General features: G+C 57.7%; 1 protein-coding gene and 1 long non-coding RNA gene across 7 annotated transcripts in view; one reads left to right on the top strand and one right to left on the bottom strand.

Moving 5' to 3' along the window:
• The window catches only part of DIDO1 (death inducer-obliterator 1), a 51,207-nt gene extending 44,112 nt beyond the window's left edge, over positions 1-7,095 (top strand). For all 6 annotated transcript variants that reach the window (XM_023251015.2, XM_023251014.2, XM_023251012.2 and 3 more), the window contains one exon: positions 2,555-7,095. In XM_023251015.2, the coding sequence (XP_023106783.2) occupies positions 2,555-5,610 (3,056 nt within the window). In that variant the 3' untranslated portion in view covers positions 5,611-7,095. The remainder of the gene's footprint in view (positions 1-2,554) is intronic.
• LOC109497862 overlaps positions 1-12,031 on the bottom strand; it is a 17,012-nt gene continuing 4,981 nt past the window's right edge. Inside the window, exons 2-5 of the long non-coding RNA XR_006594978.1 lie at positions 11,396-11,574; positions 9,110-11,282; positions 5,968-7,406; positions 1-1,173 (exon numbers count right to left, since the gene is read on the bottom strand). This is a non-coding gene — a long non-coding RNA (uncharacterized LOC109497862). The remainder of the gene's footprint in view (positions 1,174-5,967; positions 7,407-9,109; positions 11,283-11,395; positions 11,575-12,031) is intronic.

Consider the following 12,031-nt stretch of genomic DNA (forward strand, 5'->3'; position numbering starts at 1 on the left):
TTCCGAGGCCACTAGATTAGCAAATTTTACTGTTTGTTCCACAAACGTCAGTTACTGCCGTTTACACTTCAGATACTGTGCCAGTTACACTTCAGATACTAATGCAGCCGTGACACGAACACACGCGTCGGGTGATGAGATCCGACTGCTTCAGAACAGACGTAGGCATAAAGTCTCGGTGAAATTCAAAACTTAACACCGATCCTCGTTAGACTGTTTACAGATAGGTGCAGATGCAGTCCGGTCGAGAGTTGAAAGCTACTTAATTAGATGCCAGTGCCTGGCGAGCTTGCTGTTCTCAAAACAAATGTAAATGCTGAGTGATTTAACCCTCTTCCCCCGTGATGAATAGGACAGCAGAGGCTGGAATCTGCAGAGGGCTGCCGAGGTTAGGGGTGTAGTGATCGCCCTCTAGTCTGCATATTCACCCGTTGTAAGCTTCCCTTGTGAAGGCACGCTTCACCAGGACTGAGACCCAAGCCTCCCCGGATTTAACACCATGACTTCCCTGCCATGCACAGCTTACTGACCTCTGGGGCCTGACCCCGAGCCACAAGCCCCAGTTGGGCTTCCCCTGCGTGGAGTACAGGTCCCGGGGACTTCCCCCTCACCAAGGCTCCCCGGCCCTGGCTCGCACCCACCCACCCACGTGGCTGAGCGCATTCCTTCACCGTGGCTCTCGTGTCAGGTTCTTCAGGGAGAGCCAGGCTCGCAGAGCAGGTCTGCAGGCTCTGGGGCCGCTGGCAGCCGACCCGCGGTCCAGAAGGGCCAGATAGCCATGTTAGCAATTGACCAAACCCCAGGCTGGGTCTGAGTAAGCAGTCAGATGTCCAGTAAACTGCTACGGTGAGAGGAGTGCCCTTGTAAGTTATCCTTAACTCGTGTTAATTAGGAAATGAACTTGATAGATTAACCCTCAGGTCTGCTGAGCAGAAACGTTTGCCATGTGGCACAGTGTGGGCTGCCTGATTTTCCAGTCTGTTCCCTCCTTTGCCTGGCTCTTCCCTTTCCTGGATACACAGCTTTTGTTGGGGGCCGGGGGGGGGGGCAGGGAGAGGACGTTCTAGAAGCCATGTCTCTTGAGGTGATGGCGAGGTCCTGGTGTGTTATGAGCGGATGTCTTCAATGGACATCTGTGCTCTCGCACATCAGCTATGAGGCAGGAGGCCCAACCTGGGAGGGAAGGAGGGTCTCAGTATGCTGTCTGCGCAGATGCTGGGGTTCCCCAGCACCTTGGCGCCCCTGATACTCCTCCTCAGGGGCTGGACGGGCCATCCACCAACCCTCAAGTGCTCGACCTATCAACCCATCTCTGTCGGAATTTAGGGAGGTTAAGAGACGTTTGAGAATTGTATAATGGCACCCACAGAGAACTATTTCAAGTGACTTGTGATCATCTTTAAAACCAAAAGGAATAGGGAAACTACTGATTTTTACTAAGTCGAGAACGTATACGTACCACGTGCATAAACATCCACATTCTACGGTGATGTTATCAGTTGAGTTTATACGATCTGATTTTAAATATGCTAGTGACATAAGTTTTTGTTCTTTGTATGTCATTTGTCCCTAAAATTACTGCTTTGTGACTTGGGGTGGCAGGGTTTTGTTGTTGTTGTCCCTCTTTTGGTATTCTGGATTTATTGTGAGTGTGGTTACCGAACTATTAACACCCTTGATAAAACGCACAGTTTAGGACGGAGTAAGCCTTTTTTATTTAAGAAATGGGTATTTTTAAGAACCATCCTGTGCCCAGGAACTTTTCCATGCGGCCTGCTCTTCACGGAACACCCCGCCCTTGTCTTTAAGCACCCTGTCCCGTGTTCACAGAGACTGAGCAGGACTTGGCCTTTGTTGATGTTAACAGAATTCCCTTCTAAACCTACAAGGGTGTTTATCATAGCCCTTTCAGTCAGCTTGGTCTTTCCCATTAACTGTAACTGTGACGCCGGCAGCTGGGTGACCTTCCCTAATGGCACGTGCTGAGGGGATCGTTGCAAACAAGCCATGGAACTGCTCCCTGATGGAACCTTCGGTATTCGTACGTGTAGCTTGAATTACGTAGCACAGTGCGTGAGTTCCAGGAAGGGCTGTTACCTTTCTGATGTGTAGTGAGAGGCAAGTAAAAGAACAAAGCTAAGATTTTGTTTAAAAAAAAAAAAAATTCTGGTCCGTACATGCTTCGTCTCTTATAGGTCAGCAGATGCTGACGTTTGCACGCTGGCCTCGCCGGCCTCCTCCGTCATGCCATTGCTTTAATTACGTCTGATCTTTAAATCTGTAACGTAGGCTCTGCTCATTGGGATGACTTGACACATGAACTGGGCCCTGGGTTCTGTGGCTGTGACGTGGGGGCTGGATGGCGGAGGCGACGGTGTGCCCCGGGGTCTTCTGTTTGCAATAAGCTGTTCAAACACTCGATTGTGTTTTGCCAGCGAGTTTCTTCCTCCTTCCTATTGAAACGTGCCCCATCACTGCCCTTGACAGGGTTCACGTCTGGAGAATAAAGGCCGACGTTAAATTCTGAACTCTGCACGAATGTTTTGTTTTTCAGGTCTTGAGTCACCGCGCCCCAACATCATCCTCGGGTTGGTGATCTGTCAGAGAATAAAACGCCCTTCGAGTGCTGGAGAATTAGATAAAGTAGAGGAGAAGCGGACCCGACTTCAGACCCAAGAAGAAACCGAGGTTTCTGTCTATCCCAAAGTGCCTGCAGCCCCGCAGTCTGAGAGGAAACCCCCCAAGCTCCAGGTCTGCTCCGGGGACGTGGCCGGCAGCACCACACCCCCAGGGACTCCTCCCCCGCCGCCCCCTCTGCCCGAGCCACCCAGTGCCCCGGCGGCGGCGTCCGTGTTGAAGATCCTGTCGTCGCTCAAACCAGGAGCCACGAGCACTACCACGGCGTCCTCACCCGCCACTGCGGCCGTCACCGTAGCCTCTCCCTCCGCCAACCCCTCCACCTCGAAGACAGCCTCACCCCTGGAACACATCCTGCAGACGCTCTTTGGGAAGAAGAAGTCCTTTGACCCCCCTGCCAGAGAGCCCGTGGGGTCCACACCGGCCTCCCACCAAGACCCCAAAGCCACGGCCGACAGCGGGCTGCCCGCGGCGCCTTTACTGGACCCGATCGTCCAGCAGTTCGGTCAGTTCTCAAGAGACAGAGCTCTGGAGGACGAGGAAGATGACAGACCGTATGACCCCGAAGAGGAGTACGGGCCCGACAGAGCCTGTGACGCTCAGCTCGAGCGCGGGAGGCGCCCCGATGGGGACAAGGCCCCAGAGACAGCCGAGCGGGAGGAGGTGGCCTATGACCCGGAGGATGAGACCATCTTGGAAGAGGCCAAGGTGGCCATCGACGACCTGCCCAACAGGATGTGTGCGGACGGGAAGGGCGGCTCCGCCGAGAGGCCCGGAGAGCCCACGGCCGCCGGAGCGGCCCCCTCCCTGGTCGAGCAGCAGCAGATGATCGAAGAGCTCAACAAGCAGATTGAGGAGCAGAGGAGGCAGGTGGAGGAGCAGGAAGCCGCGCTCCGGCAGCAGAGGGCCGCCGTGGGGGCCTCCATGGCGCACTTCTCCGTGGCCGACGCGCTGCTGTCGCCGCCCCCGAAGTCCCTGCCCCAGGCCGAGCTGTTCCCGCCGGAGCAGCAGGTCGCGTGCCGCCCGCCCGCGCTCCCCAGCGCCCCTGCGGGGGCGGGCCCCGGCCCCGGCTGCGACCCGCGGCAGAACCGGGACCCCCGGCAGGCCCGGCGGCTGGCCGCAGAGCACGGCGAGGGTGAGGCCGGCTCCAGGCCGCCCGCGGCCCGGGAGGAGGGTGCAGAGGCGATCCCGCAGGCCAAGCCAGACGGCCCCAAGCGCGAACACCCCCCCGCAAGCCCGGTCCCGCCGCCCGTGGACGGCGGCGCCCCCTCGGCGGGCTCCAGACCTGCCCGCAAGGTGCTGCTGCCCACGCCCCCCGGCGCAGCCGCCTTCCAGCCCGGCTTCCCTTTGCACGGCGACGCCCAGAGCTTCCCCTCTGCCGGCGGGAGGGACCCTTTCTCTGGTGCCTCTCAGGACAAAGCGCTCGGCTCGTCCCAGTACGAGGATCCGAGGAACGCTCAGTTTGCCGAGAAAAGTGACCACCCGACCGTCGAGCCTGAAGGAGACAGGGAGCCGCAGTGCAGACCCGGCGAGGGGGCCGCCACTCTCCCAGCACCTGGACAGAGGGTGGGGGGCCCTCCGCCCGCGCCCCAGGGCCAGCGGGAGCCGGCACCACGTGCTTTTGGAACGTCTGGGCTTCATGGCCCCAGTTTCCCAGGACCGAGGGGGTCCGTTCCTCCTTTCTCAGAGGAGAGTATGGTTTCCAATAGCGATGGGCCACGGGGACCTCCGCCAGCCAGGTTCGGGGCTCAGAAGGGGCCCATTCCTTCCTTGTTGTCAGGGCCACACGGGCCCCCTCCCTACGGGGACAGCAGGGGCCCCTCCCCCTCCCACCTTGGGGGGCCCAGGGGAGCAGCACCCCAGTTCGAAGACCGGAAGGACCCCCACGGGGAGAAGAGGGAGTTCCAGGACGGCCCGTACGACGAGATGGCCGGCCCCCCCTCTCAGTTCGAGGGACCAGAACAAGCCCCCTTCATGGCGGGCAGAGGCACGGCGCCTTTCCAGTTCGGAGGCCAGAGGAGACCTCTGCTGTCACAGTTTAAGGGCCCCAGAGGAGGTCCCCCTCCCTCTCAGTTTGGAGGTCAGAGAGGGCCCCCGCCCGGCCACTTCGTGGGCCCGAGGGGGCCGCATCCCGGTCAGTTCGAAGGACCCAGAGCCCAGGCACCAAACTTCATGCCGGGGCCCAGGGGGATCCAGCCTCAGCAGTTCGAGGAGCAGAGGGTGAGCTCGCCCCCGAGATTCGCCGGCCCCCGGGCGCCAGCGCCCCTGCCGTTCGGCGGGCCGAGAGGGTCGGCGCCCTTCCCCGAGAAGAGCGAGCCCGCACCGCCCCGCTTCCACTTCCAGGGCCCGCCGGCCCCGGGGCTGAAGCCGGCCCCCAGGCCGCTGCTGGAGCTGCCCAGCCACCCGCCGCCGCACCGGCCGGAGCGCTGGGACGAGGCGCCCGCGCAGGGCCCCGAGGCCGACTTCCGCGAGGGCAAGGGCCACGAGTACAGAAGCCAGGCCTTTGAAGGGCGGCAGAGGGAGCGGTTCGAAGCCGGGCCCAAAGAGAAGCCGCTGGAGGAGCCCGAGGCCGCGCCGCCGGAGAGCCGGCCGGGCAGGGCCCTGGAGGAGCGTCGCCGGGAGCGGGGGCGGCGCTGGAGCCGGGAGCGGGACTGGGACCGGGGCCACGAGCGGGGCCGTCACCGCGACAAGGACCCGGGCCGCGAGTGGGACCGGAGCCGGGAGCGCGGCGCCGACAGGGACCGAGGGCGGGAGCCGGAGCGGGCGGCCGAATGGGGCCGGAGCCGGGAGCGCAGCCGGAACCGGGACCGGGAGCGCCGGCGGGAGCGGGAGAGGTCTCGCAGCAGGGAGCGCGGCCGGGACCGCACCCGCGAGCACGGCCGGGAACGCAAGGACCGCAGCAAAAGCAAGGAGGGCGCCCGGGACCCCAAAGCCGAGGTGCCTCGGGCCGCCACCCCCGCCACCCAGACCTAGCGCCCGCCGCGCGACGCTCCCGCGGGGCCGGCGCCCGGGTCGTGGTGAGCGCCTGGGTGTGCAGAGAGCTACGAACTGCGATGCAGGATAGAACGTTCTGGACTTCGACGATTGCTGTAATTTTGTGTATAGTGGTTTCTTACAAAATTTCACATCTTTACAATTCTGTTGCTTTTTAAAAAAAAAAAAAAAACTAAGAACTGAATATTTCCATTTAAAATCACTGAAATGGGAAAGCGTCTACAGAAGCATATTGCTTTTTCAAATTATAAAGTTATCTTTTCCAATAACTTGAGTCTAGTAACTTTTAAGGGAATTTCAGTGGACCCTAGAGCCATACCTTCGCTGACCTCTCACCTGTATTTCTGTTTCCAGAAGCTGTTGTCACAGGTGTCACAGGTGTAGTGCTCGGGGGCAGGTGGCCTGCTTTCTGCTCGCTCCCTGGGGTGTCAGATGCACAAAAGCCCACAAATGCATTTTCCTTTTGTCCTAAAGAAATTTGAATTGCAAATTTCAACCAGGAAACAAAACATTTCTTAGTTTTGCTCAGTTTTTATATATCACCTTATACATTTTTTTTTCAAAAACGTGATTGAAAGCAACATCTGTCCAAGTAGAAATTGTTGCATTTTAAATAGCAATCTATTGAAAAAGGTGTAACCTTTACCAGCCTAAAGAAAGTGAGAAGATAAGCCAATTAAGTGTACTTTAAAAAGGGGGTGGGGGGAGGGGGGTTACTTGGACTTGAAGGATCAGGAACATTTTGTTTGTGAAACCCGACCCTCTGAGCAGTCCTTCCTGTGTCCCAGGGAAAGGGCACCAGCTCCAGACTGTTACACTGTCCGGTGATGCGTTTTAGAGTTTGTCATTGAAAGCGGAACAGTACTTGTGTGAAGTCTGGGACGGAAACCAGTGATCGTAGTTAGAGAGCTACAACTCAGAAAGCTGTTGGCTGAAACGGCGGCCTGCCTTCTGTGGCGTATTTGCAGGTACTTCCGGAGCGTGAGAGGGAGGAAGCCTTGCTAATTTATTTGACTGTACAAATACACTTTGATAATTTTTTATATTTTCATAAACTTACTTTTGCAAGTGTAAAATGAGAGAATTTCATTCATTCTTTGGAGTCTGTTCCATCGTACATCACTACAGATTTTTCACTCTCTAGCACAAACGTACAAATGGTAAGAACACGGAGGACTTAGTGATTTGGAGGGACTGGGATTCCAGAGCAAACGTCAGGTGACACCGCAGCCGAGTGCTGAAAGTTCCAACGTCTCATACGATGCGAAGGGTTTTTTACATGTAAAACAAATTTTTCTAATTTAAATACACAAGTGTAAAAATCAAGTGTGTTTCTTTAGGTTTACTTGATAGAAATTTCTGTAAATTGTATTTTATATTACAAAGTATTATATCACTGTACATTAAAACACGGAACTGCATAGGTTTTGTTACTTGAAGTAGAATAAACATCTACAGAAGGTTTTCTGCCGCGCCTGTGTCACTTCCCCTGTCGGGAGTCTGGGCCTGGGGGGGCCCCTCCACGAGCTCGCACACGCCCACCCCTGCCCTGTGCCGACGACCCCCACCCCCCGACTTTGAGTCGGGTCACCCATCCTACCGCTCTGCCTGCTCGAGCGGTGCCTGGTGCCGTGGCCGCCGTGGCCTGGAGGTGTGGTGGAGCCCGTGGCCCAGGCTCCGGTGCCGCGGGTGGAGTGGGTGGCCGTGGCCGAGCCGGCAGGCTGACGCGGTGCCTTCAGGGCGAGGGGAACGGCTTCCAAACCTACACGCGGCCACTGCCGGGGCAAAGGACACAGCGTGGGCGTTGCCCTGGAACTTCAGCGCCCAGCTGCCCCCCCCCCCAATTGACCTCAGTCCGATGACCCCGTGTCCCAGAAGCTCACTCTCTCAGCAGGCGCGTCCCCAGCCCCGCTGTGAGCAGAGGCAGAGAGAACATCCTTCCCGAGGACGCTCCCGTCCTGTTGGGTGTCCTGTCACCAGTGGCTGGCAGGTGTCCCAGCCCAGCACAGGGCAAACCAGGGAGGGCCCCTGGACACAGAGCAACCAAGGAGGGTTCCGCAGGGGGCAGCACCCGGCCCCCCAGGCCGCTGTTGCCTCAGAAGGGTGTGCTGAGCCGAGACGGCCCACAAAGGCGCACGGAGGCGGGCGGCCTGTTTGCGGGGAACCGCGAGGGGCCAGGCCTGGCCGGGTGCAGGGCCGCCGTACCCAGAGCTGACCGGGGACACCGAAGAGGCTGGGCACGGCGCCCAGGCCTGCACAGTGCTGTCAGAGGGGTGTCCCCGGAACGTCGGGAAACTGGGCCCCGTTTTCAAGTTCTCAGTCCTTCGTACGCTCACTGCTCAGATGTTTGCCTTCAGTTGTGTTCACCCCAGAGCCTGTGTCTCCCATGCTCCACGGCACCAGGATGCTCTGTCCTCACCCTGCCGCCTGCCACCCCCGACACCCCTCCAGCCTGTGACCCCATTTAGCCAACGGGACCCCTGAGCTGCACGTGGGTCTCCAGAAACCCGAATAGCGAGGAGTCTGGCTTGAGGATGCGGCCCTCCTTCCCTGAATCTTTTTCCCCTCTGTTTTCTTTTGTTTACAAAATTGGGATTCTATACATGCTTGTATCTTTTTTTTTTTTAATTTGCTTTGTCCTGGGAAATTCCCAAAGGCATCAAATATTCATCAAAAGATATTTTGGAGGCACCTGGGTGGCTCAGTCGGTTCGGTTGAGTGTCTGACTTCGGCTCGGGTCATGATCTCACGGCTCGTGGGTTCGAGCCCCGCGTCGGGCTCTGTGCCGACAGCTCGGAGCCCGGAGCCTGCTTCCGATTCTGTGTCTCCCTCTCTCCCTGCCCCTCCCCTGCTCATGCTCTGTCTCTCAAAAATGAATAAACGTTAAAAAAATTGTTTTAAGTCATTTTGTATTTTTCCCATTGCTGACAAGGTTTGTATCTTCTCCTTTCAAGAGAATGAATGCTCCCTGTAGATCCGTGAGGTCCTAAGCATCAACCGCGGAGCATGTAGGAAACAAAAGGAGCATATGAAGAAAATGAAGATCTGCCGTCCCCTCCCCGTGAACGTGGTCATCCAGAAACATCCAGACACAAGCCTCCCTAGCGGTATCTCCAGCCCCTTTCTTTTTTTTTTTTTTTTAATTTTTTTTTCAACGTTTTTTATTTATTTTTGGGACAGAGAGAGACAGAGCATGAACGGGGGAGGGGCAGAGAGAGAGGGAGACACAGAATCGGAAGCAGGCTTCAGGCTCCGAGCCATCCCCAGAGCCTGACGCGGGGCTCGAACTCACGGACCGCGAGATTGTGACCTGGCTGAAGTCGGACGCTTAACCGACTGCGCCACCCAGGCGCCCCATCCAGCCCCTTTCTTATGTGCACGTGTTGCGGATGTTCGGGTGCATCACCAAGGACACGCATTTAGGAAAAGCCCAATGAACAGAGACCACCTAGCGTATGTCTGCGTGCTTCACACGCACCTAGAGGCAGGCAGTCCCAGTGGGTAGAGTGGCCTCCGTGTCCCTGACAGCCCCGTCCTCAGCTCGTGACTTTGTCCTCATGGTTGCAAGAAGGCTGCCCCTGCAGGCGTGACATCATCACCTCACTGTTCTGGGAGGAAGCCAGCACGAGAGACAGAGCCGGAGCAGGGCAGCCCTGCCCCATCTGCCCTCCTGGTTGAAACTTTTGCTTATATCTTGTCGCCACGCTGTGTCACACGGCCACCCCTTGCTGCACAGGAACGAGTCCGGGCCTGCCAGAAAACCAGGTCAGCACCGCGGCGAGGAAGGGCAGCCGGAGCCACAGCCAGGCAGGCAGTGCCCGGTTCCTATCAGTGACTTCTCCGTCACCTTCCACACCACCCAGCAGGCGCCCTGCCGGACACACGCCCCCAAAGCATGCGTTATCCGCAGGGCAGTGTCACCCCCGTGGGGGCCAAGGCTGGTTCGGGGGGTACAGGTCTTAGCTACTGCAACGGTCTGTGGCCCTCCGAAGGGCCCAGCGCAGAGAAAAGTCTGGAGGGGCTTCTTGGGGAGCCGCCGTTTTTCAAAGGGTGGGAAGCTGCCCTACACGGAGGAAGACTTCTGCACACACGAAAATCTGTAAGCAAACATCTACAGTGACTTACTCATAACTGCCCAAACCAGGAGACCACCCGAAGTCCCCTCTGTCCACGCGTGTCCCAGCCGGGGCTCAGCCGCAGCCCAACCGTGAAAGTGAGCACGAGCGGGCAGGGGCCGCGGTGCGGGGGCCTCTGCTGTGTCGAGCAAGGGGGAGAAGCCAGACCGGAGGCCACCAGCCCATCACGTGACAGCGATAAGACAAAACCGGGGGGATAGATGGGGCTGGGGTGAGGGGAGCACACCGCTGGGGAGCGGCACCAGGGAGTCACGGGGGTGGGGTGTTGGCTGCGTGGCTGTTTGCAAGTGCCAAAACTCACATCTGCCCCTCCCCCGTTCATGCTCTGTCTCTCTCTGTCCCAAAAATAAATAAACGTTGAAAACTCACAGAAGATGCCCAAGCGAGTGACGGTTACTGGAAGTGACGCCGTGTCGCCCAGACGAAGAGTGGAGGCCGGGCGTCGCGTTGGCAGCAACCAGAGGTGAGTCCTACCCCCCACAGCTGCACTTGTACACACACACACACACGTGTGCACATACACACTCACGCACACTCACACCCATGCATGTGCGCACACATCAGGGACAAAAAGAAAGGAGCTCAACTCTGGAGGTGATTCTGCGGCAGTCCGGCTTTGTTCGCCCGGAATACGGCAAAGCCTTATTCCGGCAGTGACTCGCCTTTGATTTCAGAAAAGACCCCCCACGTATCTGTAATTATACAGCAGTAAGTGAACATCTCTTCTTCTTTAAAGAAACAGAACGGGGGGGGGGGGGCGCCCTCTGACCTGGGTCTGGGGTCTTTCCTCTGCCACTTCCTTCGTTCTGTCTCTGCCACGCGGCTGGATGACCCCTTGTCTGTCCTGCCCTGCGGATCCTGCCTCCTTGTCCTGCCCCTTTCCCTGGAACTCCTCCCCCGAATTTCTCCGGAAGGGACTTGGTCTACCCCTGGCTGCTTTCGCCGTGTTGGGATTTTGCAGGCCGTCACTGGAGACCGTCTGTCCCCGCTACCGCTCCTGATGCCTGTCACCTTGCCCCCGACCAGGGCAGCATGAAGCTCTGGCTTCTGCCAGCCCGTGCTCACTCTCATTTCTCGCAAGTTCGAAGCAGTTGCCCGGAACTTTCCCCTGGTTTGTCTTTCCTTCTGCGTGTGTGCGCGCGCGTGCGTCTGACTCATCAATACTTTGATAGCTGAGAAATCTTTGGGCAAGCAGAGGGAAACTCACATTTTGTTTCCCGTCCCATTTCTTTCTCTTACAAATCTAGGGAACGATGTTTCTTAAATAAATATTTAAACTCGAAATTAAATGTTTAACGTCCTTATAATCAGTGTTTAATAATAATTAAATTTCCAGGGGCGCCTGGATGGCTCCGTCAGCAGAACGCCCCACTTGGTTGAGCGTCCGACTCTTGATTTCAGCCCGGGTCACCATCTCGAGGTTCGTGAGATCCAGCCTTGCGTGGGGCTCTAGGCTGACAGCGTGGAGCCTGCTTGGGATTCTCTCTCTGCCCCGCCCCTCTCCACGTACTCCCTCTGTATATGTACGTCAAAACAAAGAAACTTAAAAAAGTAAATTTCCAAATACTGAGATATCAGTTACAAAGATACTTAATAAAAGCCTCCTAAGTGGCTAATGAAACTCACACCTGTAACAAAGGTTTATCAGATTCCCTCAGTCCTCGTCCACCTTGAGGAGCGAACAAAGCTCACAAACCACAGCGACCACGCGGCGCTCGGCAAACAGCTTCCTGACTGCGAGTGCCGTGGGCGCAACTCGCTTCTTCATGATCTCTTCTTGCGTGGGTCATCCCGGGCACAGAGGACCCTGAAGACAGGGGTACAGGATGGACAGACAGACAGGCATCAGGGAGGCTCCTCATGGCACCTACCCTGCCCGCCGTGGCCGCAGGGTGACGCTGTGGGCAGCCCGCAGTCCGCGCCCCGCAGGCCAGAGCTCCAAGTCTGCGAGACAGGCAGAGGCAAGGGGAAGCAAGGTCAGGCCGGGGCAGGGTCTGTCTTTCCGGCTTCTCCGGCAGGATGCCCTCGCCTCCAAGGTGGGAGGAGTGAGAGAGACACGTGTGCCGGTGTGTTCTCGTGGTTCACGTAGCCCAGCCACAGCCCACGCCAGCCACGTGAGCCGCCACACACAAGACCCCTCGGTGCTGCAAAGCAGCCGGCGGGGGCTTCTCTTCCGGTGTCTGGATCTCACGTACAACTGCCTCTGGTGACCCCCTGAACTGGGAATATGCAGGAGAGGGCCTCCTGCTCCGCCAGCCCGGCCC

Source organism: Felis catus, chromosome A3 (assembly GCF_018350175.1).
Source record: "Felis catus isolate Fca126 chromosome A3, F.catus_Fca126_mat1.0, whole genome shotgun sequence".
Classification (NCBI taxonomy): Eukaryota; Metazoa; Chordata; class Mammalia; order Carnivora; family Felidae; genus Felis; species Felis catus.